The sequence below is a fragment of the Colletotrichum fructicola genome (genome assembly GCF_000319635.2).
Source record: "Colletotrichum fructicola Nara gc5 chromosome Unknown KSG_Nara_v1_contig10, whole genome shotgun sequence".
Lineage (NCBI taxonomy): Eukaryota > Fungi > Ascomycota > Sordariomycetes > Glomerellales > Glomerellaceae > Colletotrichum > Colletotrichum fructicola.
The window spans coordinates 1,463,964-1,491,143 of record NW_027094060.1 but is presented as its reverse complement, the minus strand read 5'-3'; the positions used below and the strand labels follow the sequence as shown (position 1 = coordinate 1,491,143).

General features: G+C 51.1%; 11 protein-coding genes across 11 annotated transcripts; 7 read left to right on the top strand and 4 right to left on the bottom strand.

Moving 5' to 3' along the window:
* Positions 1-958: 958 nt before the first annotated feature.
* Positions 959-2,112, top strand: TVP38 (Golgi apparatus membrane protein TVP38; the record flags this gene model as incomplete). The annotated part of the gene is made up of 5 exons (XM_032033453.1): positions 959-1,073; positions 1,135-1,208; positions 1,269-1,455; positions 1,509-1,621; positions 1,678-2,112. 5 exons carry the CDS (start codon positions 959-961, stop codon positions 2,110-2,112), a joined length of 924 nt encoding a protein of 307 aa, XP_031887216.1.
* A 1,606-nt stretch (positions 2,113-3,718) lies between these two features.
* CGGC5_v015896 (uncharacterized protein) lies at positions 3,719-4,069 on the bottom strand (the record flags this gene model as incomplete). Its single annotated transcript, XM_032033452.1, has 1 exon — positions 3,719-4,069. One exon carries the CDS (start codon positions 4,067-4,069, stop codon positions 3,719-3,721), a length of 351 nt encoding a protein of 116 aa, XP_031887215.1.
* A 1,987-nt stretch (positions 4,070-6,056) lies between these two features.
* Positions 6,057-7,402, top strand: aaed1-1 (Thioredoxin-like protein AAED1; the record flags this gene model as incomplete). Its single annotated transcript, XM_032033451.1, has 2 exons — positions 6,057-6,644; positions 6,698-7,402. 2 exons carry the CDS (start codon positions 6,057-6,059, stop codon positions 7,400-7,402), a joined length of 1,293 nt encoding a protein of 430 aa, XP_031887218.1.
* A 2,121-nt stretch (positions 7,403-9,523) lies between these two features.
* Positions 9,524-10,051, top strand: CGGC5_v015894 (uncharacterized protein; the record flags this gene model as incomplete). The annotated part of the gene is made up of 1 exon (XM_032033450.1): positions 9,524-10,051. One exon carries the CDS (start codon positions 9,524-9,526, stop codon positions 10,049-10,051), a length of 528 nt encoding a protein of 175 aa, XP_031887217.1.
* A 261-nt stretch (positions 10,052-10,312) lies between these two features.
* On the bottom strand, positions 10,313-11,885 carry mtr-6 (N amino acid transport system protein; the record flags this gene model as incomplete). Its single annotated transcript, XM_032033449.1, has 4 exons — positions 10,313-10,406; positions 10,462-11,443; positions 11,497-11,547; positions 11,609-11,885. 4 exons carry the CDS (start codon positions 11,883-11,885, stop codon positions 10,313-10,315), a joined length of 1,404 nt encoding a protein of 467 aa, XP_031887220.1.
* A 1,954-nt stretch (positions 11,886-13,839) lies between these two features.
* CGGC5_v015892 (uncharacterized protein) lies at positions 13,840-14,340 on the top strand (the record flags this gene model as incomplete). The annotated part of the gene is made up of 2 exons (XM_032033448.1): positions 13,840-13,842; positions 13,906-14,340. The coding sequence occupies 2 exons, from the start codon at positions 13,840-13,842 to the stop codon at positions 14,338-14,340; spliced, it is 438 nt and encodes a 145-aa protein (XP_031887219.1).
* Positions 14,341-14,791: 451 nt separating this feature from the next.
* CGGC5_v015891 (uncharacterized protein) lies at positions 14,792-16,409 on the bottom strand (the record flags this gene model as incomplete). The annotated part of the gene is made up of 8 exons (XM_032033447.1): positions 14,792-14,832; positions 14,895-15,125; positions 15,375-15,448; positions 15,515-15,719; positions 15,771-15,939; positions 16,002-16,078; positions 16,146-16,182; positions 16,242-16,409. 8 exons carry the CDS (start codon positions 16,407-16,409, stop codon positions 14,792-14,794), a joined length of 1,002 nt encoding a protein of 333 aa, XP_031887222.1.
* Positions 16,410-17,516: 1,107 nt separating this feature from the next.
* MES7 (Methylesterase 7) lies at positions 17,517-18,302 on the top strand (the record flags this gene model as incomplete). Its single annotated transcript, XM_032033446.1, has 1 exon — positions 17,517-18,302. The coding sequence occupies one exon, from the start codon at positions 17,517-17,519 to the stop codon at positions 18,300-18,302; it is 786 nt and encodes a 261-aa protein (XP_031887221.1).
* A 1,446-nt stretch (positions 18,303-19,748) lies between these two features.
* On the top strand, positions 19,749-20,198 carry CGGC5_v015889 (uncharacterized protein; the record flags this gene model as incomplete). The annotated part of the gene is made up of 3 exons (XM_032033443.1): positions 19,749-19,840; positions 19,930-20,115; positions 20,174-20,198. The coding sequence occupies 3 exons, from the start codon at positions 19,749-19,751 to the stop codon at positions 20,196-20,198; spliced, it is 303 nt and encodes a 100-aa protein (XP_031887294.1).
* A 1,524-nt stretch (positions 20,199-21,722) lies between these two features.
* On the top strand, positions 21,723-23,611 carry CGGC5_v015888 (uncharacterized protein; the record flags this gene model as incomplete). The annotated part of the gene is made up of 2 exons (XM_032033442.1): positions 21,723-22,301; positions 22,406-23,611. 2 exons carry the CDS (start codon positions 21,723-21,725, stop codon positions 23,609-23,611), a joined length of 1,785 nt encoding a protein of 594 aa, XP_031887293.1.
* A 455-nt stretch (positions 23,612-24,066) lies between these two features.
* CGGC5_v015887 (O-methyltransferase) lies at positions 24,067-25,493 on the bottom strand (the record flags this gene model as incomplete). Its single annotated transcript, XM_032033441.1, has 5 exons — positions 24,067-24,380; positions 24,436-24,875; positions 24,924-25,044; positions 25,100-25,232; positions 25,290-25,493. 5 exons carry the CDS (start codon positions 25,491-25,493, stop codon positions 24,067-24,069), a joined length of 1,212 nt encoding a protein of 403 aa, XP_031887285.1.
* Positions 25,494-27,180: the final 1,687 nt, after the last annotated feature.

Here is a 27,180-nt window from a genome sequence, read left to right as displayed (position 1 = left end):
GGCATCAACATTGGACAAACAAAATGGTGCCCGTCAGCCGGTCGGCGAAGTCGCATCTGCTTCCCTCAACTGTCAGGAGAAATTCTTTCAAGCTTATCGGAATAGGGCAGGTTAAGACAAGCAACCTGGTTCGTTGTAGGGAGGCCATTCCTGCCGGGGAATTTATGATCTCCGAAGAGTGCTTGTTTTGGTGGATCAGATCGGCCAGGTTTGAAACGCTAGGAACGGGCTTGCCACGTGGGGGTTGGTCGGTTTTGTCTCTCTTTTTTTTTTTTTCTTCGTACTACTCGCGGCTTTGGTATTGAACTCGTCATGTTTGTGATACAGCGCCGTGCGCGAAACGGGGCGCTTCATACAAAACGTGACGTTCTCAGAATTCGATACTACCACACATCGTCAGAAGAACTGGGACCCGCCCGCGCCTCACTCTTGAGTCGCCCCCTGTCTATCCCTCCGACGTTCTCTCCTGATGTCCGTCAGGGTACGGCCTGTTGGTTAACATGCCCGCCCCCGGCCTACCTCAAAAGCAAATAAGAAGAGAGGTATGCGGGGGATTCTCCCGTTGGCCGCTGGACACATCGCCCCAACGGCTGACGGTTTTTCGTTCCAGGGAGCAACCCCGGAACGATTTTGGTTTTGTCGCTGCCCAGTGCCTACGACGTCTGCGAATAATATGCACTGACTATTGCCTCTTTTGGCCGATCTCTTGGTGGCTGTGCGTTCCGCTTTCCGGTTTCGCATTGATTTCAGATCCCGCCGTCTCCCTACCATTCCATATGCGCCCGTGGGCATCCTTGTCCCTCATTTGTATGAATATGCATGTTGGTCCGTCGCACCTCTTTGGCCCTTTGCATGTCTAGTGAGCTTGTACATGTCGCGTCAAAGAAGAGAGTGCGTGCAGTTTATCGCCTCTCCCCCCATTCCATCAACACACAACAAGTCGGCCTGAAATCGTATCATGCCCGACGTCGAGATGGCTAGAGGAAACGGCAAGAGGAAAGACGAGGTTCCGGAGTTCACTGAGTACCGACCGTTGAACTGGAAAAAGATCTTTTTGACACCGAAATACATCCGTACGTGGGATCTTGATGGCGGGCATTTTGTGTGACGTTATCGCTGATGCTTTGAATGCAGCATTTCATCTCCTCGGTATCGGCATTCTTGTTGCTACGATTTTCATCAGTCTGCACCACGACGAGGTCGTGGAGGTACGTGGCGCAGTCGAAGAAGACGATCACGGAATTTCTTTGCTAATAACTACGTCGCAGAAACTGAGACCATTCTCCGAAAAGGTTCGAGAGATTCCCGGTGGATTCCTCATCCCGATTGCGATTTTGATTCTCATCTCGTTTCCCCCGCTATTCGGACACGAGATCGTCGCTCTTTTGTGCGGTGTTGTGTATGGATTATGGATTGGTTTTGCGATTGTGGCTGCAGGAACCTTCATTGGTGAAAGTGAGTTGGCTCCTCTGCATTTGGCATCTGACGGTTATTAATCAATCCGACAGTTGGAACTTGGTTCGCATTCAAGTACACACTGCGACGCAAGGCTCAGAAGCTGGAGAGGACGAACCTGAACTACGGCGCCCTCGCGCGGTTGACCAGAGATGGTGGTTTCTGGGTACGTCTTCCCCCACTCGGGGAGTATCACACGGTCAATTCTAACACTACCCTCAGATCGTCTTCATTATCCGATTCTCCGTGATCCCGTCCCACTTCTCGACGGCAGTCTTCTCGACCTGTGACGTCAAGTTCTGGCACTTCGCCGTCTCGACCTTCCTGACGCTCCCGAAGCAGATCATCCTCGTCTACCTCGGCGTCCTCCTCGTCGAGAAGAAGCAGAACGGCAACAACACCATCAAGAACGTCGTCTTCGGGGCGACATTCGTCCTGACTATCGCCCTCGCTGTGTACATCTGGGTCAAGATGCGCCGGGTCAAGAAGATGCTCTTGGCGGAGCAGGAACAGAGGAAGATGCAGCAACAGATTGAGATGTTGCCGCAAAAGGTTGAGGTCGATGCTGTTGAGACGGAGGTGATTCCGCTGCAGCCTGGCATGCCAGGAATGGCTGCGACGAGGAGCGACAGGCCGGGCTACCCACAATGGATTTGAGAGGGCCAGAGACAACGGGTCGCGGACGAGCGGAGTTGGTTGGATGAAAAGCCCACGGCTGGCATGACGGATTTGGAACATACGACTCTTTTGGGATTTTTGTAAGGCGTTCGCGCGGGCATGCGCATACTGGTTATCACGATAAACATGCGCTTGATGGGATCGGGTGTCCCCCGAATATGAATTTCTTTTCCCCGGGCAAGGTTTGCCTTCTGACTATTGATCATCGCGAGAATCGATGAACCGTTCAATTCTCATTTTGAACAATAGCGACTCCGGACCGGAGGTGAGGCTCTGGCTGTTTCGCCAAAGGTGGGTAGAGCGGTGCCAAGTAACAAGTGACCTGTTGCGACAGAGGGGTGGCTTAGTCTAGAGTCTCAGAGCGGTTTCCAACCGCCTGACTAGCAAAGGCCTCACTACAAAACTGAATTCGGCATGTTTCTTCACATCACAAGCCCAGATCGGGCACCGCGAAGGTAACGGAGACTTTTCATCATTTAATCGTAAAGACTATCAAATTATCTAAAGTGTCGGGAGCCCACTCCGCAAATTACCATCTCGGCGTTTCCGGTGGGGCGGGCTATTGCAGAAGCTCAGTCCGGTGAGCCCGCCCACCCCATCTTTCCCCACGTCCAACTCGCCGATGTTAAAACCAAAATAAACGTTGATCACCGATCAGGGCGGGAGACCCTTGCCAAGGGCTTCTGCGAGGTGAATGCCGGAAGAGATTTCTGCCAGCGAGACGGGGGACTTGATAACCTAAGGCGTAAGAGCGAGGGGTAGGTTGTTGAGTGTTCCGACCAGCAGGGTGTCCTTGCGCTACCGTTGTGTGTTGATAATTTTGTTGCTGGAAACTTTGTTCCGAAATTACCAAGTCGCCTTGCTGAAGGGTGTTCTTAGGTTGACAGGTCGGTTGTAACCTGTCTGAAGTTGTGCCGAGTGGTAAAAGTCTTGACAACCTCACAATAATTACTGTGTAAGTCTCTATCCTCTGAAAAAGATGAGATCTTCCTCATCTTTCTGACCCTCAAGGATGTATTCTTCTAGGCGGCTTTCGTGATTCATAGTTCGTAATTCATGCTTCGTAATTTGTGATTCATAATTCGTCATTCGTGCTTCGTAATTCGTACGTAATTCTCTTTGTTGCTCCATCGATGTAGTAATCGACAGGGTCAAAAGATTAAATCGGGAGCGATGATGGTGCTCATTGGAATGTGTCAGACCATCGTTGTCTGTTGCGATCTCATCGCTCTTGGGAGCAGCTCCATCCTGAATGTTTGATATGATGTGATGCACGCTCTTTGCTGGTGGATGCTTGCTGAAGTTTGTGGTCGTTATTAGAGCCATAGTTGTAGTTCAAACTATATTGTAGTTGTAGTTGTGTTTGAGTCGTGTCTGAGTCGTAGTCATAATTGAGGCCATAGTTGTAATTGAAGCCATAGTTGTCGTTGTAGTTGTAGACCTCTAGTTGTCGTTGTAGTTGAAGTCTTGATGGTTATTGAGACCGTGTTGTTATCGACGCATTTGGCAAACATGTTGAGTAAGTTATGAAGGGAGGCCTTGTCTCTGTACGTCGAGCCGACTTCCTCCGATTTTAGTCTGTCCATTAAAGCCGGTACAACCATGAATGAGCAAGACTGGAGAGTATCTCCTCCTGTGCTAAGCGCTTCATTTTGATCTTGTGCTGATGCTTCTGGAGTGCCCGTTCTCGAGCTTGTTCAATTTTTTCCATCTTGGAAGTGAGGTTGCGGGTGAGAATGCAGATGTCAAAAACACCCGGGTTCTTGTATTTTGACTCGGCACGGGCTCTCTTGGCGTCGTACCGCTTGTTGATCTTCGACTCCTGGCTGATGGCCTGGCGGTCGATCTTCTTCATATTAGAGTCGAACGCATTGTAGAGAGACTCTCGCACTGGTTGGCCGGCGGGAGCGCCGTGCTGTGGAGTTTGAATGTGCATCTTGGAAAACGAAAGCATGTTGCAAGAGCGAGTGATTGAGATTTTTGTTGTTGAGTGGTCGAGGAAGGCAATTGTCAAGACGGCTGTGGGGATGAAGATGAGGATGAAGAAATTGACTGGATTGCCACGATTGATTGCCTACAGGCGATGTATTTATTACTATGAATTTTTATTTCGGAGCAACATGATGTTGGTGAGCCATACATGTCTATGGTTTAAGTTGAGAAACTTGAGGTCTGTTTATGACTCTACTGAGAACCTTGGTTCTCTACAACACAGTCAGAGTGGGCATACATCAGCCAATGTGCAGTACCAATAACTCTATGGTGCGATCAAATTCTATGAAAATTACATTTGTTACCCAGACAAGACCATCACGGTTTTCAGACTCTTTGAATCAGCAATATGAGCAGCGACATATATGAGTTGGAATGATCTCTGAGTTTGTTTGCTCTTCGCGACGCCAAGGTGTGGTTTGTGCACCATTGCAGGAAACAACCAAACGCAGAAGAAGCTTGGCCAGCAAAGCAGCCAATCCAGAACATTGCAGAATCAAGCTTACAAGTTACAGCGCATTCGCGGCCCACTTTCAGGCTCTGAAGCCCGCCGGCCCCGTTCACAATCTATCCGCAGCTCCAGAGAGGGGCGCTCATCGGAGGTTCCAGAGCCCCGGACCCAGGCTTGGTGAACAGTGCTCGTTGTGGTTTGGGGGCTGGCGGTGGTAAAAATAGTGACAACGCACCCGCGGTGAGTCGCGGGACTCCGCAGTACGTATTCGTACCTTACCTGACCAGGGGGACGTCAGTGGCTTTGCCCGAGACAATTTCAACGCTGGTCTTAGTGCGAGACAGGAACGGGCCCGACGTTGGATGGCTTAGAACGGGGGACAATTTTGAGTCCTCTAGATGCAAGTTCAATTCTTGGGAGATATCGTGATTTGCATGTCTTCTTGGGATGATGCAGCAAACGTGGTGTGTGTTGCATGCAATGAGGCTCAATTACAGTTGAAGACTGTACCCTGGCATTGCCTGACAAGGTACGACACAAAATATGCCCGGGCCTCCACCATGACCTCATACGCGAATGAAACAGTGCTGTTCCCTGAGGAGGAGCTAAGGCCAGCGGCCTCCAGCGCCGAAATCGCGAAAGAAACACACAAAGAGAAGTCGAAATGCCATGCATGTGTACCTTACCTGAAGAGCCAGTCTGTCCAGGTCTACCGCAGAGGTTCCATTGCGTCTAGGCCACTTGGCAAGACAGAGGAAAGCCCCAATTTCCGGGCCTGACTGATTAATTACCCCCAACGGTGAACCGCCAGTTCATCTCCAAGACTCCAACTCAGCCCATCGAGGGTGGCGCTGGCAAACAACACACATCTCGCCCCCCCATCCCCTCGCGTCCCCCTTGATCGTCGAGGGACTTACGACACCGATGCCTCGGACTCCTGGCTTGATCTCCCCATCTCCCCATTCCAACCCCTGCACTCGCCAACCAACTGCAAGCCGCGCGCGACAGGCGTGTCACTACCGGCTTTGACCTACCACTAATTTATCGCTATCGAGGGGCCTGGCGCAGGGAACTTGTGCCGCACTGCAAGAACCTGGCCATCTTTCTCGGCAGAGGGAGCCCGGCCAGCTGAGAACCTGATTCAACCCGAACCCTTTTTTTCCCCTCTTCCCTTCCAGGCCTTGGATTCTGGCCGCAGCGGCGACCCCTTCCGTTTTTCCCTTCCCACCGTCTTGACAATCCATTACGAAAGCAATCCTGGCAGTGACAGCTGCTGCGCCTCCTTCAGACCACCTTTCGTCTCTTCTCCCGATCAGCTTCCAAACTTTTTTTTTCTACCACCCATCGAATCTCTACAGCCGACTGGCCATCATAAATAAAAGTCTACGCTTACCTACTCTTCGCCCTGAGAGACACCGAGTAATTCGCTTACCCGAAACCACAAAATCCCATCCCGCTTAATCCACCCGACTACGACGTCATGGCTACTGTGCCGCAAGATCCCCCAACTGCGGCCGCGACCGCCAATCCTGTCCCTACGAACAGCGACGCCAAGCCTACAACCGACCCTGCAGAGACGACAGCACCGGCATCCGAACCAGCACCCACGACCACGGAATCAGGTCCGGACGCAGCAGCTGAGAACGCGAATGGGGCATCTCCACCAAACGGTCATGCTGCGACGAACGATCAGAAGCCATCGGACGCGCCTGCTCCGGCGCCGACGACCGCTGTCTTCAAGGTGAACAGGAAGCCGGTTGGGCAACAAGCAGACTTGCCGCCTAACACCGCCACGACAACGAGTACCAGATCACCAAGGACGTCGACGAGTGCTTGTGCCTGCGACACGCGCGGCACCTCCATCGAAGTCGACAACTCGAAACCCGTCGACTTCGAGGGCGAGATCCCCACTAACAACCACTTGCCTTCCCCCGAGACCTTGAAGAAGATTGAGAATTATGTGGTCCTGGACAGGCATGGCAAGAGCCACCCTTTCAAGAGCCTCTACACTGGACGCAATGTCGCAAGGCGTGTCCTCATCATCTTCGTCCGCCATTTCTTCTGCGGGGTAACTCAACCGTCAACCGTGCCTGTGTCTTGATTTCGTGCTAACTTGCCTAGAACTGCCAGGAATTTCTGCGCACCCTGTCCGAGTCTATAACACCCGATGCCCTCCTTGGCCTGCCCATGAGCACCTTTATCGCTGTCGTCGGTTGCGGCAACCCAGGTCTGATAGACATGTACCTCCAAGAGACGGGCTGCCCATTTCCCGTCTACACAGACCCTACGCGGCGCCTGTTCGACAACCTGGGCATGACACGCACCCTCGCCCTGGGTGAGCGACCAGCCTACATGCGCAAGTCGATGTTCAAGTCGGCCGCGGAGAGCGTCTTCCAGGGGCTGAAGCAAGTAAAGGCCGGCCTGGCCACCAAATCTGGCGACCACAGGCAGGTCGGCGGAGAGTTCCTGTTCGAGCCCGTGGAGCTCATGAGCCCCGTCGGAACGCCATTCGTCGAACGACAACTCGAACAAGCAATGCGAAACTCGCAAAAAGAGGACATCAGCCAAGACGGCATTGACGGAGAGGGCGGCGATGACGGCGTTTACGTTGAGGAAGAGAAGAAGGTTACCTGGTGCCACCGCATGCGATCCACCCGAGACCACGCAGAAATACCCGAGTTGATGGAGGTGCTGGGCCTGACGGGGTCAGGGAAGCCCATCCAGGATAACAAGAGGTGGTCGAAGGCGCTCGAGACACGGAAAGGCACCGGCCTGAGCATGGCAAGTCAGATGAGCAAACTGAGCGGCGAGCAACAACGAGCATAGGAGCGGCGAGGCTTTTTCCTTGTTATCAATGGGTCGGTGCGGCCTGTTGTTCGGGTCGGCTCAGACACCTAGGAGTGAGACATTGGCGGATCCTGGTCAGCACGACGCCATCCTCGACTCGTCCAGCGAGTGGCATGGATACGCGCAGCTGCCTTTCCTGTGTTTAATTTTCGATTGCTAAGTTTAGCATAGCCATCTGTTCAAAATGATACCTGAAGCATTCAATCATGTTTTGCGCTCGAGACTACTCCGAACTTGTCGACGCGAGCAGTCGGTCCAGCGAGGCAGCAATTCGACGAGGCTTCCAGATCTGCGCCCCTTGTGTGACGACCTTTCCCCGCGACGGATCCCTAAGGGCAGAAATATTCGCGGCATGTCTCGCTGCCGGAAACCCGGAACGATGTCGTCGCAGGCTGGACAAGCCCATTGCCCGATTTGGGTAACGAGGGACGACGGCAAACCTTGTGTTCAAGTTCATCTCATCCATGAGACGACCCTTTCGCCTAACTTCCAGCCGTTCGAGAGCCTTGTCAGCAGCGAAGGATACGACATACCGTCCTATGAAAGAGATGCCAAGCGGCGTAGGAAGGCATCGTCGGTCTTGACCCTGCGCAAGTGCTCTCCAAGGCCACATAGGGATCTGCACTTTGGAAGCACCAGGCTGCAAGCGACATCACATGGCCAAAGTTGCCAACAAGCAAGAGCCTCGTATCCTTTTGATCATGAAGCCTCGACTGGCGCATTGTTTTCAGCTACACTCAGCCCAACATGTTTCTCAGCCCTGAAATACTTCTTATTTCTCTGGAATCCTTTCTCTCACGCATCATGAGCAAGGATATCTCGCGAACCGACAGGACGAAGCCTTCCAAAAACCAGGTTTCCCGGTCCGATGACCACGACCAATCCGGATCCTCCGCCAATAGGCGATTGCTCTCATCATTTCCAGGTTGGAGAAAACAGAAGGCAGGGAAAACTTGCTGGCACTCCCGCTAGTGCTGCGCCCCGCACGTGTTGTGTGTGCGCGGTCGTTCGTCCAATCCGGCGGGCCTTTCCCTTTTTCTTCATCGAGGTTGCTCTGATCTTAAGTTAGGCTTGGCGCTGATGGAACGTCCAAATCTGACATTTACCCTTTCCAACCATCATATGTCTCCGAAGAAGGGACAAGAAGGGCTGTCACATTCCATTCCTGTGGGATCCGCGATATAAGGTCGCCAATCGTCAGCCATGCTTAAATTTAGAAAAGTCTGGGGAAGGAAGGAAGGCAGCGAAGCTGCGGGAACAACGCCTCTCACCGTGTGTATCGCGCTAGCGTCTAGCAAGCGCGTCAGCGCGGCAATTGAGATACCCGGGTTCGCGTTGCTTCCGACTGCGGTAGTATTTTGGACGACGGAGAGCTTTCTAGCTGATCTGTAAGAAAGCAGCTAGCTGGCTGGTATGCCCGGAGGCGGAGCAGCTCTTGGCAAGCTGGGACGAGGTGTTGGCTTTCCCGCCTCAGCTCGGAGCCGGAGGAATCAACAGCAGCTAGCTGCGGATTATCTGAGCACACTTCCTTTTCCCCCCATCAACAACAGAGCGTCAGATCTCAGTAAGGCTGGGAGGTGGAGACCAAACTGCATTAGCCTACCTACCTCCCGAACCCGTCGGGGAGGCGCTGGCCGTGCTACGGGCATGCATGCTAACGTCGACTGACTGCCGTTTGCTGAGCTACTTTTCCTGTCGGAGGCGGGAGAGGCTTGGGTCGGTGAGATTGTCACGTTACCCGAATCTCTGGGCCCTCTTGAGAGGTCGGGAGTGGGAACTCTGCCACGATGTCTCTCGGGATGGCAGCTGTGCGCCTGGTGGTGCTGATGGGGGAGGAGGACACAGCCCGAACGCCCAGCTGGACGTCATCCTCCCGGCTAGCTGTCTAGCTACAGGGTGATGGAAGCAGAAGAAGGCTGTCATGGAATACAAGGGCTGGGAATCTATAAAGGAGAAAGACGTCCTCGTCAATAGTCTGTCTGCTTCTCTCATCATCAGCAACAACAACCTCCACAACACTTCAATCCAATATTCAACGCTTCCAAGCTCCTCTACCAACACTCTCCAACACTTCAACCCCACAAACCATCCACCGCCAAAATGCAGATCACCAACATCCTCATCGCCGCCCTGGCCGCTGGCTCTGCCACAGCCGCCTCCGTCTCCTCCCGCGCAGCCCGCCTCGCCGCCCGCCAGACCGGCGCCCCCTGCGAGCGCATCGGCGCCAACGACGCCAACTTCGGCGTCGCCGACCTCTCCTCGGGCGTCGTCGTCAAGAAGGTCCTCTCCTTCGCCGTCGGGCCCTCCGCCTCGGGCCCCTGCTCCCTCATCGGGCAGTTCAACGCCGGCTTCCCCATCGACCTCGGCGGCGCCGAATTCTCGCGCCTCGACGTCCGCAACGTCGCCACCGGTGCGCTCGTCGGCTCGTTCCCCCCGCTCAAGGTCGAGAACAACGTCGTCGTCGAGGACACGTTCGTCACGATCAACAGCTTCACCTGCGCGGACAACGTGGCGTTTGAGTTTGCGATTGCGAACGACGGCGAGGCGGATGTTGATATCAACGTCACCTTTACTGCGTCTGAGCAGGGCGGTTTCTTCATCAAGAAGGGCGACCAGTGCCCCATCTAAGTCTTCGGGGACGTGGCTTTTTGGAAATGGCAGTAAGGTGTGATGGGTTCGGATTGGGATATTGCATATAACGGCGTTTGATTTTGATTTGCATAGTTGGCGGAACAGGTATTTAGGACTCTGGACATATTTGCATTATCTTTCTTACTGGTACTTCTACCGATTAACATACTTCATTCCTTGCTCATACTCTCGTTCAATCTCATTAGTGACAAATGCTCGCGTGTCAAATTCTGAATTTTAATGGAGAAGCTTTCCATATCAAGATATAGTGGCCGAATTATCAGCGCAGTCAAAGACCTTCGTAATTAAGCCCGACGCATAGGCATCCTTGATAGACACGGCCACGCTATAACTACAGATTCATGTCAGTTTCTTGCCGTCTCAAAAGGCATGTAGGGCAAACTTACGTTCCAGCGATGACCATGAACAAGCCGACCAGTACAATGAGAATGTGGAAGCCATATGCACCCTTCTGCTTCATGCTGCCTCTTTTGTAGCTCGAAAAATCCTGCATCCACAGCAGGGCGGGGAAGACAAGACTGAACGGCGCGAAGCAGATGGCGCCCGCCAGACCCAGAAGGTAGTTCAGAATCGGCACGGCCTCGGCAACGATGAAGGCCAGAATTCCAAGTACTAGATTGCTTCCGATCCACGTCGACCAGTGGACGAGGGTGTTCTCCTGCAGGTGGTGCGAGTCTCTAAGCACCCGCACGAAGATGTACTTGGCCGCGACGTGCTGATAGATTCCTACGCCGATGATGAGTCCCGGTAGCGCGATGGCGTACGAGATCTTCTTGAACAGCGGGCCCGCGCTGCCGAACGCCGGCGTGGCCAGCCACACGCCGCACCAGCGGTAGATCACCAGCGAGAAGGAGAGATACATGGCCAGCACCAATCCACCAGTCACCAGCGCCGCGCGGCGATAGTCCTGCGGCCGGCGCATCTCGGAGATGACGGGCAGGTACATGGACGAGCCGCTGTTGCTGATGAAGATGTTTGCGCTGGCGGTGATGCCGGCGACGAAGGTGGGGTGCGCGACGGCGGTCCAGCCGAGCTCGAAGGGGCCGGTTTGCGGGGCGACGGCGGGGCGGTCCTGTTTCGTGACGGCGACGACGAAGACGAAGACGGCGACGAAGAAGGTGGTGAAGCCGAGCCAGGTCAGCCAGCCGAGCTTGCTGAAGGTGCGGACGGAGGAGAAGGCGGTGATGAGGATGGCGCCGAGGAGGGTGAAGACGACGGTGCAGGTGCCGTGGGACGAGACGGCGTTGAAGGCGGTGGAGATGGAGACGATGCCTGCGGCGGAGATGAGGACCTGCGCGACGAGGATTTGGAGGCCGACGAGCTCGCGGCCGGGGCGGGACCAGAGGCGGCCGCACATGTCGGCGAGGGCTGGAAGGAAAGATGTTAGAGAGGAAGAGGGGATGTTCGCATGGGTAGCTTACTGTGGCACTCGGGATGGCGGTTGCGGAATTCTCCCAAGATAACGGCCGTGTCTGGATCATTCGTGTTAGTCTGATTCGAAGAGATGGCGATTGCTTAGGGAGACCGTCATACATGTGTTAAGGGCGTGCCATCCCACGAGAGACACGGCACCCGGAACAGCTCCCAGCGTCGCAAAGGCTCCCGGAACACTCAGAATGCTCATCGCGAACTGAATCTTGCAGAAGATGATCGTGGCCCTCTGCCAGCTGACCGTCCGAAACTGGACGCCATCCTCGGTCTGTCTAAAGACATCGTGGGTCTCCTCGATCTCGCCCTTGGTCGAAGCGACGTCGGCCTGGCCGTCGGATACGTGAGGGCTGACTTTGTCGTCGGTTGCGGGAGGCGCCATGATGTCCTGCTTGCGAGGGCGAAACAGAAAAAGGGGTGTTGTTGGCCTTCACGGAGGACCTCGCAATGTGTCGCAATAAGCTTTCTCTGGATAAAATAGCGGTGGGTCGGGGGTTTGTTTTTATATACGAGAGAATGCCGGCCAATATGTCGAGAGTTGCATTCTGGTCAATACTCTTGTTATCCCGGGGTCGGAGATAAGCTTCGACTTCAAGGGTCCAAAACTTGCCTCTGACCAAAGGCTAGGAGCCGAATGTAACGATAGGGGAATTCGAAGCTCGGCATGGTAGCTTATCTCTTTTGGGAGCTCTAGCTCCTAGCTTGGCCGATAAGAACTGCCGATTTGGAAGATTGTCGAGTTAGGTGTTGGGATTTATGAGGAGTCCACGATATGATAAGCTAGATCGTTGCCGGGGGGTGTAGCCGCTGATAGCGGGTAATACACTCTTTCTCGGGTAACGGCAACGACGATGGCCACAAGTGTCCTGAGCGGCGGTGTAGTGATGCGAACGAATGTCAAGCTCGTGGTTTGCGATCTTGCAAGAGAAAACGCGCAATTGGAGTTGCTATTCTTACATCCGTCAGCCAGCATAGTTAGATCACGAACATATGTCATACGTTTTCTTGGAATTCAAGTGAGCATCGAGCGAAATTTGGAGCACATTGGCACAGCAGAGGAGGATTTGTCGTAGGAAAATTTGGAGATAAACACTCGAGTAACCCCATTGAGTCTGTGATGACGAAACTGAGTCGAGTCCACATCCTAGTATTCGATGCTCAAACTTGATGCGCCAACAATGGAAATGGGTGCTTTGTTGCCTAGTCTGAATAAGACGTATGGTCGGTCTTGCGACATATTATTTGCATACACCCGATTCCTTCTTTTTTTTTATAGAGACAACTAGTTTGAGGATCAGCAAGGAATCTCGCGTCTCTGGCGGGTCTGGCTTCGCCTTCCCCAGGTCCATGCAAGACATGTGGCCGAGTAAGCGACATATAGAGCAACGGAACCTCGCCATCGGCTGCAGGCACTAGTATTGCGGACAAAAGGTTGAGGACGCATTTCATTCGAGGTGTGTGGGAAAATATGCACCTGTTAGGCTATTTGCTTGCCAGAGTCGGGTTTAGATTGGCTGGTGTTTGCTTCGCGAACAGATGATATGGATTTCTTAAGCTTTAGGTTTCACCTTGCTTTTTCAGCTGGTAATGATAGCCTACTTTCTAGCAATACTTGTTGTGCTTCACACATTCACTCGTGGCGCTTAAACCTAAGAAAGCTCTATTGATTATGTGACTTGACGTGGATCTTGATTGTCCTTTGTTGTCTGCACCCTCTTCGATATGCAGTCGTCTCCTTTGGCCTCGTAGTGGAGTTTGGACTCACGTTTAGTCTATTATTCTTTAGAATGCTCCATCAAATTCGTGTTAGGTTTTTCACGCAGAGAGGAAGAGTAAGCTATGTCTAAGACACCCAAGTAAACATGCACGATGTAGGTTGACGTTTGTACCAAAATTACGACTGGTGTGCTCAGTGTAGGATGTCAAGTCGTAATGATATCAGCCGCAATACCACCGTGCGGTTGACTTCTTTCGCAAAGCTGAAAGCTGGCAAGTTGCAACAGGTGTATCTGAATCTCCCCGAGATTATGTTTTTCCACCAATCCTGTATCCAGAACACGAGACACAAGCGACCTCAATAGGCTATCAAGAACATCTGTTACCGTGCCTGTACCTGAATCTGGAGCGAATACGAACAGTCTCTTCTGTATGAGACAGCAGAGAGCACACAATTACGAAGACTACAAAAGGGGAGAGAGAGTGTTCCATTGCTTAACCTCCAGCTTCATTCCATCACACTGCATCCAGCAAGAACAAGCAGCTCTTGGAACAGACAATCAACTCCAGGCCAACACAGCTTACATTGACATGCTTTCCAGATACACAACATCGTCAAAATGGTAAGTCTACATCATCTGCAGACCATCTGAATTCAAGGCTCGAAAGGTTAACGAATCCATTAGCTCGCCAACATGAAACTCGCCGTGCTCCTCGTCGCTCTAGCCACCTCTGTCTCGGCACTCCCAGGCCTGTCCGAAATACAAGCTGAGGCCGGCAAGATCTCGAAGCGCACCAGCGTACAATTCGTCATGTCGAACTTCCGCGAGTCCGGCTGCCGCAACTCGGTTGAGCTCGGTGCGCTCATCACGCCTGGTCAGTGCCACAATATACCCACGGCCAGCACCATCACGGCGCAGGTGTACGACCCCAGCGGGCAGACGTGTGTGCTCAAGTTCTGGAGCGATGCCGACTGCAAGGGAACGGCCACTACGTGGTGGATGAAGGGAGCAAAGAACGACCGTTGCTTCGACAGCGCTTCACAGGGCGGGATTCGGAAGCTGAGTGGCGCCAAGAGTGTTCTCGCCAACTGTGCGGAAGACGCGATTCCGGCGTCGTAGAGAGCGCGAGGCACTCGGAAAGACGTGCTGTGTGCTGATACATGGGTTGCAAGGAGATGATTTCGTTTCTTTTTCTTCGGTTATACCGTCTGAATAACTCTCTCGTACGGATGCCCTCGAGTTTTCCAGCGTCCGCTCGTTTCGTAGTTCTGAAGGTCCAATAGTTGGATTTTTTTAGTTCGGCTACCTAGGTCTATCTATAATTAATCTCTTTACACACACGAATGTCATTCTGAGTTATTTTATGAATCCAATGAATGAAGGAGATAAACATCCAGTAAAAGCATATCATCATCATGTTGCATGGAAATCAAAGAGAAGCTTGCATTACAGCGATCTTGCCGGGGTTGAAATCTCCACGGTCTGAAATCAAAGCAAAGACTCATGCTCCGAAGTTTTAAAGACTGAGGGAAAAAGGTGCAATTACAGAGGTGACCGCAAAGCTATTCGCTCAGTACATGTATCCGATCTCTTTCCAGCAGTTGATATTTCCTTCAAAGCAATATCACCAACCACCCAATTCTTAATATCATCAGCCACTACCCTCGACTCACGGTCCACTTGTATGTGGAATTCGCGCTGGACCTGTATACCCTCCATGTTGCCCAGTTCTCGACTATCAGAGTACAGCTGTTCTGTGGATGCCTGTGAGCTCCGCGGTCCATCCTCTAGTCTCTCAAACGAACCCTCAATGTCGGCATCACTGCCTAGCTCCCTGGTTCGCTTGTGTTTACCACAAGCAGCTGCTAAGACACCGCCCGTATTGCGGGCCTTGGAAGTGTTGCCTATGGTGATGCGAGTACTGTTTGAGTAGGTAGAAGGTTTGACGCTGTGTGCCTTCCTTGAGTGTCCGGATCTTTGGCTGGTACAATCGATGCTTTTTGAACCCGAGAATTCTTCGGAATTACTGCAGATACATCGTTTCAATATTTGCGCGCAAACAGGGAGAGTGGTGGCAATGATGGCCAGGCATGTTTCAACGCATGACCCGATGTATGGGTAAACGATGACTCGGCTGATGTTGGTGGCATTACCGCCATTGCTGGCACCAGATCCCAGGCGGTAGACATGGAAAAGGACTGGGCGAACGATGGAAGCGGCCGCAATGCTGAATCAAACAAATTGTCAGTCATGTGAGTTCCGGTCAACGCAAAGGCGACTCTGGGTCACTTACCCAGTGCCAAACAACAGAATTGTCGCCATTGCCAAATTTCTTTCTCTTCCAAACTCCAACTGGCAGAAAGCTTCCATAAGAAGTAGCGCAGTGGCGAACGCGTTAATGAAGATATTTGGGGTAGCAATGCCAACCTCGGTGCGTATATAGCAAATGCTTGGAACAGTCTTGTCCCAGAACCCTTGGACAGGCGTGCATTTGAATACTGTTTCAAAATTAGTTGATTGCAATCACAGCAGACGGCGATCATACTGACATGTGCCAAGAATCATGGCAGTTCCCCATGCTAATACCATGAATGACAGAATCCACACGCAAATCCGAAGTCCTTTGCAACTTGCGCAGAGTCGAAAGTACGTAGCAAAGACCGCAAGTTTGGAGAGAGGGCATGCTATGCCGTATACGATGCCCATGGCGGTGATGCCCTGAATACTTTTAATATTCCGTGATCCACAAGATTTTGAATCAGAGGTGCCAAATGACATACTTTCAACACAGGGGGTATGCCGCCAGGATAGTTAGCTCCAACTGTGGCTAAGTCTTTTCCAAGACCAAAGTGAACCGCTGATTTGAATCGTTAGTCTGAATATGACCCCAATTTTTCTTTTGTTGGATGAAGCTGAACACTTACAAGCCCCTTCGGTGATAAGAAACGCATGATTGGAGAACTTCCAACGCCAATCTCCGTCAGTCAAAGTACAAGAATCTGAGGGCGTATCGTACTTACCAACGCTGCAAGGCAAATACCATCTGCAGCGCTAAAACGGGATCCGCTGGCGCGGCCAAAATGCAGTTTGGCGCCTACCGAGACGGTGGCAACAACGCTGAGTATTGCGTGCGGAACTATCAGAGCCCACGCAACGCTTTCTCTCGAAGGTCTTGAATCGATGTCCATCATGAGAGGGGCGTCGAATTGACAATGGAGATATCATATCAGCAAGATGGTGACTCGAGGAAGACCATGTCTTTTAGACGCTCATCGCATTTCAGGATTCGCCTTTTGGCTCCGATTAAGGAAAGGGGGCCGATCGGTTCTGAAGTCTGGATTAGGGTCGGTTTGCCATCACCCCGTCTTGACTGCCACATGCTTACAGGGTTGGTGTGGCCCAACAAGAAACCATTTCGTTTGTCAGGCTCCCATTGGACGTCGGTACGCGATGACAGGGTGAGATGGTGCAGCTTCTTGTTGGAACGGGCACCAGGAGCACATGATCAGTAGGGCGAGGCGCATTGGCTGTCTCGCAAAAAGACTGCACAGAAACCCAATCAAAGCCCTTGTCACAGCGCGACATTTCAAGCAGATTTGTAAACAGCACTCTTCAGCCCAACTGGGACAAGAAGACAAAATGAAGTCAAGGCAGGCCTGATCTTCAATGTCAATGGCGAAACCAGTCACCACAATTGTAGGGCTGAAGACTCGGACAACCTCGCGCAATCTGGGCAAAGTTGCTAACTGGTTGTCTATTAGAGAAAACCTCAGCGGTTGGGCCATACATCAAGTGTTCAAATCGTCCGAGTCTGACTTATATGGCAGAAGAGGTGCAGCGAAACACGCAAAGTTGAATTGCTTGCACTTTGACGACATGTAAAATAGCAAAATAACGGCACGGTCAGAATTCACCATCTTTCAATGGTTTTTCAATCTCCTGCTGATCTTAATGACAGAGACGCAGCCCGAAATAGGGCTCAAAGGTAACCCTGGTCCGCAGTCATCTTTGGAACCAACAATCCCCTGCATGATAGACACGGGACGCGCCATATTCGGAACAAAGACAAACATATTCATGGCAAATGGTTCTGACAGCACGTTCATCAGCTTAAGCGCTGTCCAAGCCAGTGCCTAATAAAACCATCTCTTCCCTACTTGTTCAAAAGGACTGAGCATCACACAGCCACTAAAGCTTTTCTGCCATCTCATTGACTCGCCCAACAACCTGATACCTTTCATCGGCGATCCCGCGACAAAGACGGCAGTGAGCCCGACGGCACGTCTATTATTGCTATGTCTACCACCGCAGCTCCGAGAAAGCTGGGTATCTTGCTTGCCCACGGCGGAATCCACACACCGACGTGTTTCGATCCGGCCAAGGCCCATCTAGAAGCCGCCGGTTTCTTCCCGGTAATTGCTGTCCGTCATCCAAGTCTCGGCACCGACCCGACCATCACCATGGACGATGACGCCCGCAACATCCAGTCAGAGCTATCCCCGCACTTGGAAGAGGGGCGAGAATTTCTCTGTGTCGCGCATTCATATGGTGGAACACCCATGGTGGCGGCGGTGCAAGGGTTTTCTACGGCAGACCGAAAGGCAAAACGGAAGAGAGGCGGTATCGCTGCTGTCGTCTTCATCACGGCAGTCGTACCTGCGGCAAGAGGTGGTGGAGCTTTTGATATTATACCTTCTGAGCTGGATATCACGAGCGTTACCAATAGAATTGTGGTGGGCAAACCGGCTGCCAAAGACGTTCTCTACAAGCCTGATATGTCAGAAGAGATGGCTAATAAGTACATGGCTATGTGGGAGCCACAGTCATTGGCGGCTCTCGCTGGACCTGTCACATTTTGCATGGAAGATTTGAATATTTCGACCTACTACATCTTGTGCGAGAAAGATCTTTGCCTTTCGCCAGCTCTTCAGCAGAAGATCGCATCCACAATTCCGAACTTAAAGAGGTTATTGCGTAATCCTGGGGGCCATTCTGCGATCATAACCGAGGTGGAGAAGTTCGTGGAACAGTTGATTGAAATTTCGGAGGAAGTTGAAGGAAGCAGGGGTTTTCAACAGTAGTTCAGGTGACGATTCACTTGAGTTCCTGGAGCGATCGCCGCCAACGTAATATGTCTTAGCTCAGCTCTTAGTCCTGTTGCATTGCCGATGCTTGGAATGCAACAAGAAGTCCATGCTGAATATCTACGCCAATAATTTTCGTCCGAGCTTATCTACACTGCAAATGAGAATGACCTTCGCTGCCGACCTTGCGTGTCGCTTTCGGGACCGGATTGCGGCCCCACTTTCTCAATTCGGCCACCTTCGGAGCCCGAGTTACGGAATAGTCTTCGATCTTTCGAGTTAGAGACATGCGATCCAGAGAGTTGTGGGTTTCAGTGAATGACAATAAGAGAGTTAATTCGCTCTGTGTATTCATTTTTTGCATGCGTTCTATGTCAATGGCTCGCACTTTCTGCATCATAGATATCGCTCAACTCTCAAATCGTCCGTCCGTGTTTCCATATCGGCGTTGTCGGCGTGGAAGTTGCCGGCCTCTCCGGCTCAGAGTTTGCGTATTCAACCACGAAAAGTTAACTTGAGACTTGGAATGTTGAATGAGTATCGATGGCCTGTTTTCTCATGACCTTTCAAGCCGAATACCACGCAATCCCAGACTTGTAAACCCATCCATACAAGAGGCCGGCGGTGAATAAAGACCTTCCGTTGCGCAACGGAGATGTTGACAACGAACTGCAATTTTCGCATATTGTTGCTCATGAAGATCTCGGAGTCACCCGCATGTGCTTGAGCAAAACTCAATTTGGGAGAAGCCGGAAGCTTTCTCACTGAGTCATGATCAAACCCCCGACTTCCCGTTCCTAGGGGTTCGAAACCTTAGGATCACCCCAAACATGACACGAACACGAGTGAACTGGTTTCAATTGATGTGTCGGAGGCTAGCTGTTAGATATGAATAAATCGATGCAGCTGTTGGTGATATGGTTTTGTTGATCCTATAATTCCTTCATTGCGCCCAAATGTATCAATTGCAAGCGTCGCCGCCGCTTGCGCATGACTTGTCAAGGATGTCACGTCCAGATGAAGATTAGCCATTCAATTATACTTCTCTAAACTTCCCCACTGCAGGTGGCAGTGAGGACATAATCAAACACTAATCGCCTTCGGGACAGGATGAACCGTTGCCAAGCTATTTTTGCACTCGGATTCCCCGGGAATCAATTCCAGCTGTATGGTCGAAGTTGCCCAGCGTCGATCTCGGCATGACAACAGCAAGCTTCGCTAAAGTCGCGTTGCATCCACTGTGGACTCGTAAGGGGGAAACTCAAATGCTAAGATATCCTCGAAATACGAGCAACATAAGCGCCGATTCTATGTATAAGAAGCCTAGTGTTCATCGCTCCGTTGACTAAATGAACTTGCAACCACAACCGTCGCTACAACAATTCGAGTTCTTTATACAACTGTCACTCTTTTATAACCTTTTTTTAACTACAACTCTTCACAATGCGTGCCTTCACTACCATCGCTGCCGCCCTTCTTGTGGCTGGCGCCCAGGCTGCCCCCGCCATCGAGAGCCGCCAGGTCATCTACGGCTGGTGAGTTGGTTCAGTAGCAACATGCTCACTTCCTGTGATGGCCATGTTGTTAGCACTTTGTATATGCTGGGCGACTAATAATCAACCAGCTACTTCTCCGGTGACGGCATTGTCGACCAGTACATCAGCGTCGGCCACGACGAGGACATTCCTGGCAAGACCAAGACCTGGCACCTTGACTGCGGTACCACCTCTAGCCAGCTCGTCCCCGGTGTCTTCGCCAAGTGCACCGTCGATGGAAAGGCTCCTTTCGGAATCACTGGCCACGACGCTACGTAAGTGCTATAACGAATATTCCCCAATTACTTGAGCGGGCTCTGACCTATTCTGCAGCAACATCAACTGCCCTATTGCTTAATTGGAAAGCTCCCTACATACCCAGTGCGAACAAAAGCCAGGCGGATAGAATAGCAAAACTAATAGACATTAAGTGCTTTGCCAAAGTTTTCTGAAATTGGATGCGATCGAGACTTTCGCTTTGCATACAAGATGTTGATGTGACCTGTCAAAGCCTAACTGAATACCAAGAGGTTAAAACCCACGGATCAAGATGTCGTGATCCAATAGAGGATGCGATGGCAGAAGAACCTTTAGGCTTATCGTAAGCCCGGCACCCGATCACCGATTAGGGGAATATGTTTTGCATGCAATACATCTGGCTGCATGGTATCAGGATCGTTGTACTGCAGCCTGCAGTTGTCTTGAACCAAAAAGAACCGAGGCACAGGTTTTGCGATCTCTTTGTTGAGATCTAGTTTCATTCAATCTGAAAGAAGATGCGACGAGTTGAGCCTCTGGGCCCACTTGCGTACTGGACGCGAGAGCTGGATCTTCGAAGACCACATGTTGCGATTCAGCCGCGGTGTCATCAATATACCCAAGGGAATCAACATGTGGATTCTCTCCCCTTTGACGGCGGGGAAATTTGTCCCATAATGCGAACTCGCTGAACGAACACGGTCTTTCATCCCACAGGCTGCGATCCATGCGCTCACCGAGCCACCTTGTTGCTCAGACCTCGCAGACGCAGGGATGACCCACGGCCGGACTTGGATGTTACATGAACGATGACACCGACACGGACAAAGTTGGGACGTTCCCATCCAATCCAGAGCCTTTTGTTTCCAAGACAGCCTCCAGACTTGGCCATACAATCGCAGCCGACAGCCATCCATGCCGGCAAGGTCCGACATGCTCGGTTTGGGCCGAACTTGTTCGTTGTTAGGGCCAACTCTTCGATTGCCTGTTTTGTCTTTTGAACTATAAATTGTTTTACGTTTCTATCGGCCGGGACAAAGACCCCCTAGGAAGGCTAATGTAACCTTCGGTGACAACGGCAGGCTGACAGCAGACACGACGCTAGTCGTCGACGCGGCGAGGTCCCGAAAGCTGTCATCAGCTCATCCGTTGTGCGGCAGTGGCTTTGAAACTACCGTGGCCGGCATCATCATGCAAAATGCCAAAGACTGACAGCCGATCAGACTCCACCCCGATGGCAAGTTAAGGACCCCTCATCCGCCGTTTATTCAACACGGATACGGAAGCGTCGTTTTCTTTCAAGTTTCCTCCCTGGCCGCGTCTGATTCTTTGCCTCCGTTACACGTCACTGGCATTTCGGCCGGATTTGCGACAAGTAAGCAACTTGCAAAGAGTGTTGGATGTGACGCATTTTCGATGGCCTTTTGAGTCGACGGTTCCCCTCTAAAAGATCCGGTCAGGCTTTAGCGGCAACCTTCAAATGCGAGAAAAATCACAGCGTACGGCTCGTTAAGCCTGACACTACGGCGCTAAGTAAACCGACGATACGATCGAAAGTCGATAGAAAATACAAACCGCATACGAGGCGCTCTGATTCGCTTTCGAAAATCTCTTCCGTTCCAAAATGATCGTCCAGAAAACATGGCCACAGTACATAGCCATACGCATCCTCATCGTCTTGATGAAGGACTTGGGGCTTCTATGTCTGACATACTTCTACGCGATCTTCGCACTAGGCGGCGTGCCAGCCATAGTCCATCCATTCTCCATCGTCATTGAGGTGATAGGAGCGATCGAGATTCTCTTTTACCTATTTTTCTTTTTGCCTTACAAATGGTACCTCCAAAGCTTCAAGCCTTACAGACCACCCCCGATGAGCCGATCGCAACGGGCACAGCTCTTCTACAAGGCCCTGAGTTTGGTGCCAGACGGAGAAGACTTTGTGCGGAAATGGATGCTGAACGCTCACATCGAAGACATACGTCGCGAAAACCTCAAAGACTGGCTCTTGTGGGGTCTTTTCGAGAGGGATGGCACTACCGAGAGGCAGACCCAAGAGATTGATGAAGAGTGTGAGCGATACATCGATGATGCCGAAGAGAAATTTGGGATCAAGTTGAAGCCTGGGAGAGGTAACGCAGAGGCATTGAGGCTTACATTCGATCCGGTGATCATCAGACATCGCAGTTTGTTCTACTACGTGGTATGTGAGCGTCTTAATCCCCGTTTGCAGTGATTGCCACGGTCTACAAAGGGGGAAACCCACATACTGTCCTGCCAATTTGATGCTAATGCCAATGGTCTCAGGTCATCGGTTTCCTCGACAACTTAATGGCCTTCTATCTCCTAACACAGGGATACCGGCACTACAAACAACCATTCACAACATTCTTCAAAGTCTTCCCCCTCCGCTTCATCAATCTTATCTCCTTCAAGCGTTCCGCTGCCGACGGCATGTCTTACTGGTATCGCCCGCACAAGTCTAAGACACAACGTCCCATTGTTTTCATCCATGGTTTGGGAATTGGTCTAATACCCTACATGTTTTGGCTTCGCACAATTCCCAAGGACGTTGGGATACTCGCCGTTGAGATGCTGCCTATAGCTACCCGCGTCACGACATACCCGCTGCAGCCCACCCCTGAGCTGGCGGAAATGATCGCCAAATGCGTCGCGCAGCAACGTGCCGCACAACCCGCTCCTGGAAAGGGCGAGCGAGGCGTTTGGGATGACTTTGTCTTGATTGGCAATAGCTACGGAACTCTTCTGATGCCGCAACTTCTCCAGAGAGCCGACTTTGCGCCACGGGTCGCCGCCTGTATCTTGATAGATCCCGTCTCGATGTTGCTGCATCTGCCAGATGTGGCCTACAATTTCACGCGACGGGAGCCAACTCCATCTATCCGTGGCAGAACAGGACACGGCAATGAATGGGAGATCTGGTGGGCGAGCGCCACGGATGCCGGAACAGCCTACACGCTCGCTCGGAGACTTTGCTGGAGAGAGTCCCTGATGTGGAGAGAAATGCTTACACCCAGTCTCCGCAGCGCGGAGATCGGATACTATGCCTCCGGATCCTCAAATGAGATCGCGATTTTTGGCAACGGCATTCAGCCCGGAATGCGCAGCACAGTCATACTAGGAGGGGAAGACTGCGTTACGACACCGAAGTCAGTGGCCAGCTATGTCTACTCTGGCGACGTGAGGTGGACCCTCGATGACATTGAGGATTGGAAGAGGTACGAATGGAGCGGCAACGAGGAGTTGGAGTTGATGTATTTGGATGGAAAGGATCATGGACAGGGTATCATGGTGCCTCTCCCGCACAAGCCTATTGCAAGTGTCATTGAGGCATACTGTCGACGAGATGATGGCTTTGTAGCTTTTGGAGACAGGTATATCGGCGGCCCTGAGGCTGATGGCGGGTTGTTTGGGAGCACGAATTCGTTGAGCATATACGACTCAAGGCAGGGACACCCGGGAGAGGTCGTCGTGGAGATGAAGCATTTCTAGTTTCTGCGGTCCAAGCCCACACGTCTGTGGGTTGTAAGTACAGTTATATCAGTACATTGTCGGCTGCAAGGATGCATGGCGTTTGTGGATAGTCCAATTACAACATCCGCTTGAGCAGTGCTAAGCGCTCGCAAGTTCTCAGTCAATGACACAGCGGAAGTTTGGCACTTATAACAGATCAACAGTTCAAGAAACCATGGATTACTATGGCATCTTACAAATTCATATTTGGTGCGCATCAAAAACAGCTACAAGGTTTAGGACTACCAATAGACGCCAATGGATACATGTACTGACTTCGTCGGCACTATTTGGACCACGTGATAATACAGCTTAAGAGTTTGATGTTGCGTTATCCAAAGAAATCAAAGCCAATTAAATAATCTTTCAAGGATAGTTTGCAAAATCTGCTACAAAAGCTCTCAAACACATGAATAAGCTACAGAAAAGTCCTCTTAGGCCAGTTCAAGCTCAATAACGCTGAAGTGGTCAGGGGGTTTCTTCCAAAATTTGACCACCTTCAATCCAACTGAATCGATCAAAGCCAACCACTGTTTCTCGGTGCGCTCTTGCCCTGCTAGGTAGACCATCATCGCAATGTCGAAGGCAGCTGTAGACATCTGGCTTTTCTCATCATCGAGAATCTGGTCATGGATAAGAAGTCTACTATAGCCAGGCTTCATAGCGCTCTTCTGCATTTCTAGGATCTTTCGTGCAGGCTCGTCCGACCAGTCGTGAATTATGTGATGTAGGTAGTAGGCTTTGGCATCTATCCAGCCAGATCAGCAACTTGGTAGACACGAAATTGAAATTGCTCAACTTACGCTTCACAGGCTGAGGAGTAAAGAAGTTGTAGTCCACCTTGTTGATAGTTTCGGGGACAATATTCGACGCAACAACCTCGGGAAGATCTGCGAGGTAAAGTCTCGAAGCTGTCTCGGGATATGCGTTGTACATCCTCGTCAAGTCGTGGCCAATACCCCCACCAACGTCCACAAATAAAGGTAGGTTGGGATCCGACTCGTCTACCAGCTTCTTGTGGGGGTACATGTCCATCCACGGCTGCTCTTTGCCTGTCGAGACCTTCTGTACCATGTTGAAGGATTCGCCAAATTCAGGATGTTCTTTGAAGTAGGACCACAGACTTCCTTTGTAGTTCTTAACTCTCTGGAACAAGGTATCCGTACCATCAACAGGGTTTCTATAACCCATCTCAGCCAATATCCTTGGCATTTCACCGTACATGGGAAGGGTAGCGAAGCGGCTGTAGAAGTCAGAATGACGAAGGCTTCGCTGCAATTCCATGGCTCACAAGTAGTCGAGAAGCGCCCCGAAAGGCTTGTTGAGTTCCATGCAGAATTCCCTCGGTTGAAATCTGTCAACCGGGATTTGTTCCACGAGATGGTTTGCAGCTAAAAGGCGCAGAAATCGATCTTGCGTAATTGTCTTAGTTGCAATAGCGTAAATGTAGGCAATGTATAGACTCACGAAGTAAGGCAGGATCAATATTCCCGACCATGTCTGCAAGTTGCAAACTGGTCATGGGTACGTTTCCGTTCTCTTCCCACTTCTCGAAAAGTCTCAAGTCCTTCATAGTCAGGAGAACACCAACAGTTGCCGGCTTACAATACAAGTCTGATTAGCATCGGACGGACTTCGCGGAGATTGGGGTTACTACCTGATTCAGTAGCATGCGGACGTAGGTGTCCCATGAAGTTTCCACTTTGCCCATCACTTCATATGCTGCAGAGAGCGTGTCCATTCTTTCTTCCTCATCTTTGAAGGTGCATTTTGTGACATTCTTTGCAGCGCGAATGAAGTCCTGGGCTGTTCCGGGGCTTCCGTTTTGTAAGCCGTTTGCGTGGGTTGTGCTCTGAGCCATGATGATGACAAAGATGAATCTTGATAGCGCGCGGAAGATGAAATATCAGGAGGAATGGTACTATCTCGTCTGTAATATAAGATCCTTGCTGGTACGAAAGATTTCTGCAAGGCTTGATCAAAATGGTCTAACCAAGGTGCACTCATCAGTGGGGTTTATAGATGACTTTATGTGCCACGATAGAACAGAAAAGCAAGCATTGAAACCTTCAAAGCTCACTCTTTCGGCGAACGGGAATTAATGATGACCGTATTTCCAGAATTGGATGTAGGTATGATATCACTTGATATTCTCCCCTCAATGTGTTGGCCGGAGGAAGTAACGGCCGATCTAACAGAAAGCTTGGAGCAATTTGAGCGATACGATTGATCAATCACTATCAAATCAAACCATATTGACTACAGACGGTGCATTAAATGGATGAGTAAACGGACGAAAAGATTGGTCGTGTTTCATTCCTGAAGTCTAACAGATGTTTGTTAAGACGCAAACACGGTGGCAGCACGCTGCGGACCTTCGGCCTGCACAGCCCAAGCCAGTAAGATATTGCCGAGAGTTTTGGTGGACGGTAGTTCATTATCTTTGCACATGCAAACGCGCCTTAGGCCTTGTTACCCTTTTGTAACCGAAAGCTCTCTAGAGATTGGTGCTGAGTCGTCGTAAGTTTTCGTCCAATGCTCCTCTGCAGGCCGCCCTCACCTGTCTAGCTTCTGGGGGGCACAGTCAGCAACATGACACTAAAACTCTATTCCCTGCCTCATGTAACCGTTGTGTCTTTTACTAGCTCCAACGCACCACGACTTTGCTTAGGCTCTTTGTTGAGTGCTTCAGTCGGCGCTAACAATGCGAGCTCTGCCGAACATGACCTGCCTTACATCAAGAGCACTCAAGAGGCGTAATTACAGGATATGATAGTGGAGGTTCTTATGCAACTCATACTGCTGCCGTCTCTGATCATTCTTTTCATTATCTATGAATGCAGACAGCAGCCCAGAATTACGTTTGTGAGAGCCTGTGCTGCCGTTGTCCAGTTTTCTGCGACATGCGTGGCCCGGATAGTTGGATTATTATGTTTGGATACATATCCAACCAAAGACGCAGAAGTAATGAATAAGTCTGCCTTAGCAGTTACTGCCGTGAGCAAAATCATCAAAAAAGGCCCAGTGCGCCCGTATGGTTGGGATTTGCAACCGCCGATCCAAACAATCTCCCGCCTTGAATGACAGTTTCTGAAATAAGTGTTCATGAAATGTAGGCAAAAGTTGGCCTTGGCCGCTTCAGAATCTTCCTTTCTAATAACTCGGGTGTTTGATTATCATTCCAGACTCGATAGAAGTTGGCACAAGTGACAAGGCTATGGCGACACCAATACTGTCAGATTGTGCGCATCCAAGTTTGCCCATTTCAACACCCAATGATCCTTTAAGTACGCAGCGCCAGCAAATGCACTGACGTTATGCTAGCTGCAACCCTCATGTGAAGTCTTATTCGTCGCAAAGGAATAGGCAATGCCTCAGAAATGCGTCTTTTCCATTTCAAAAATGGAAGAGTCTTGCTTTTGCTCAATCTTTTGGCTGTGAATAGCTTCGGGTGATAGATTACGAGATGATAAAGTTTAGTCTTCTGCGAACTTGCTCACCGCGAAGATTATCTTGGCCGCTGGTCTCTTCAGAATGGAAATCTTGGT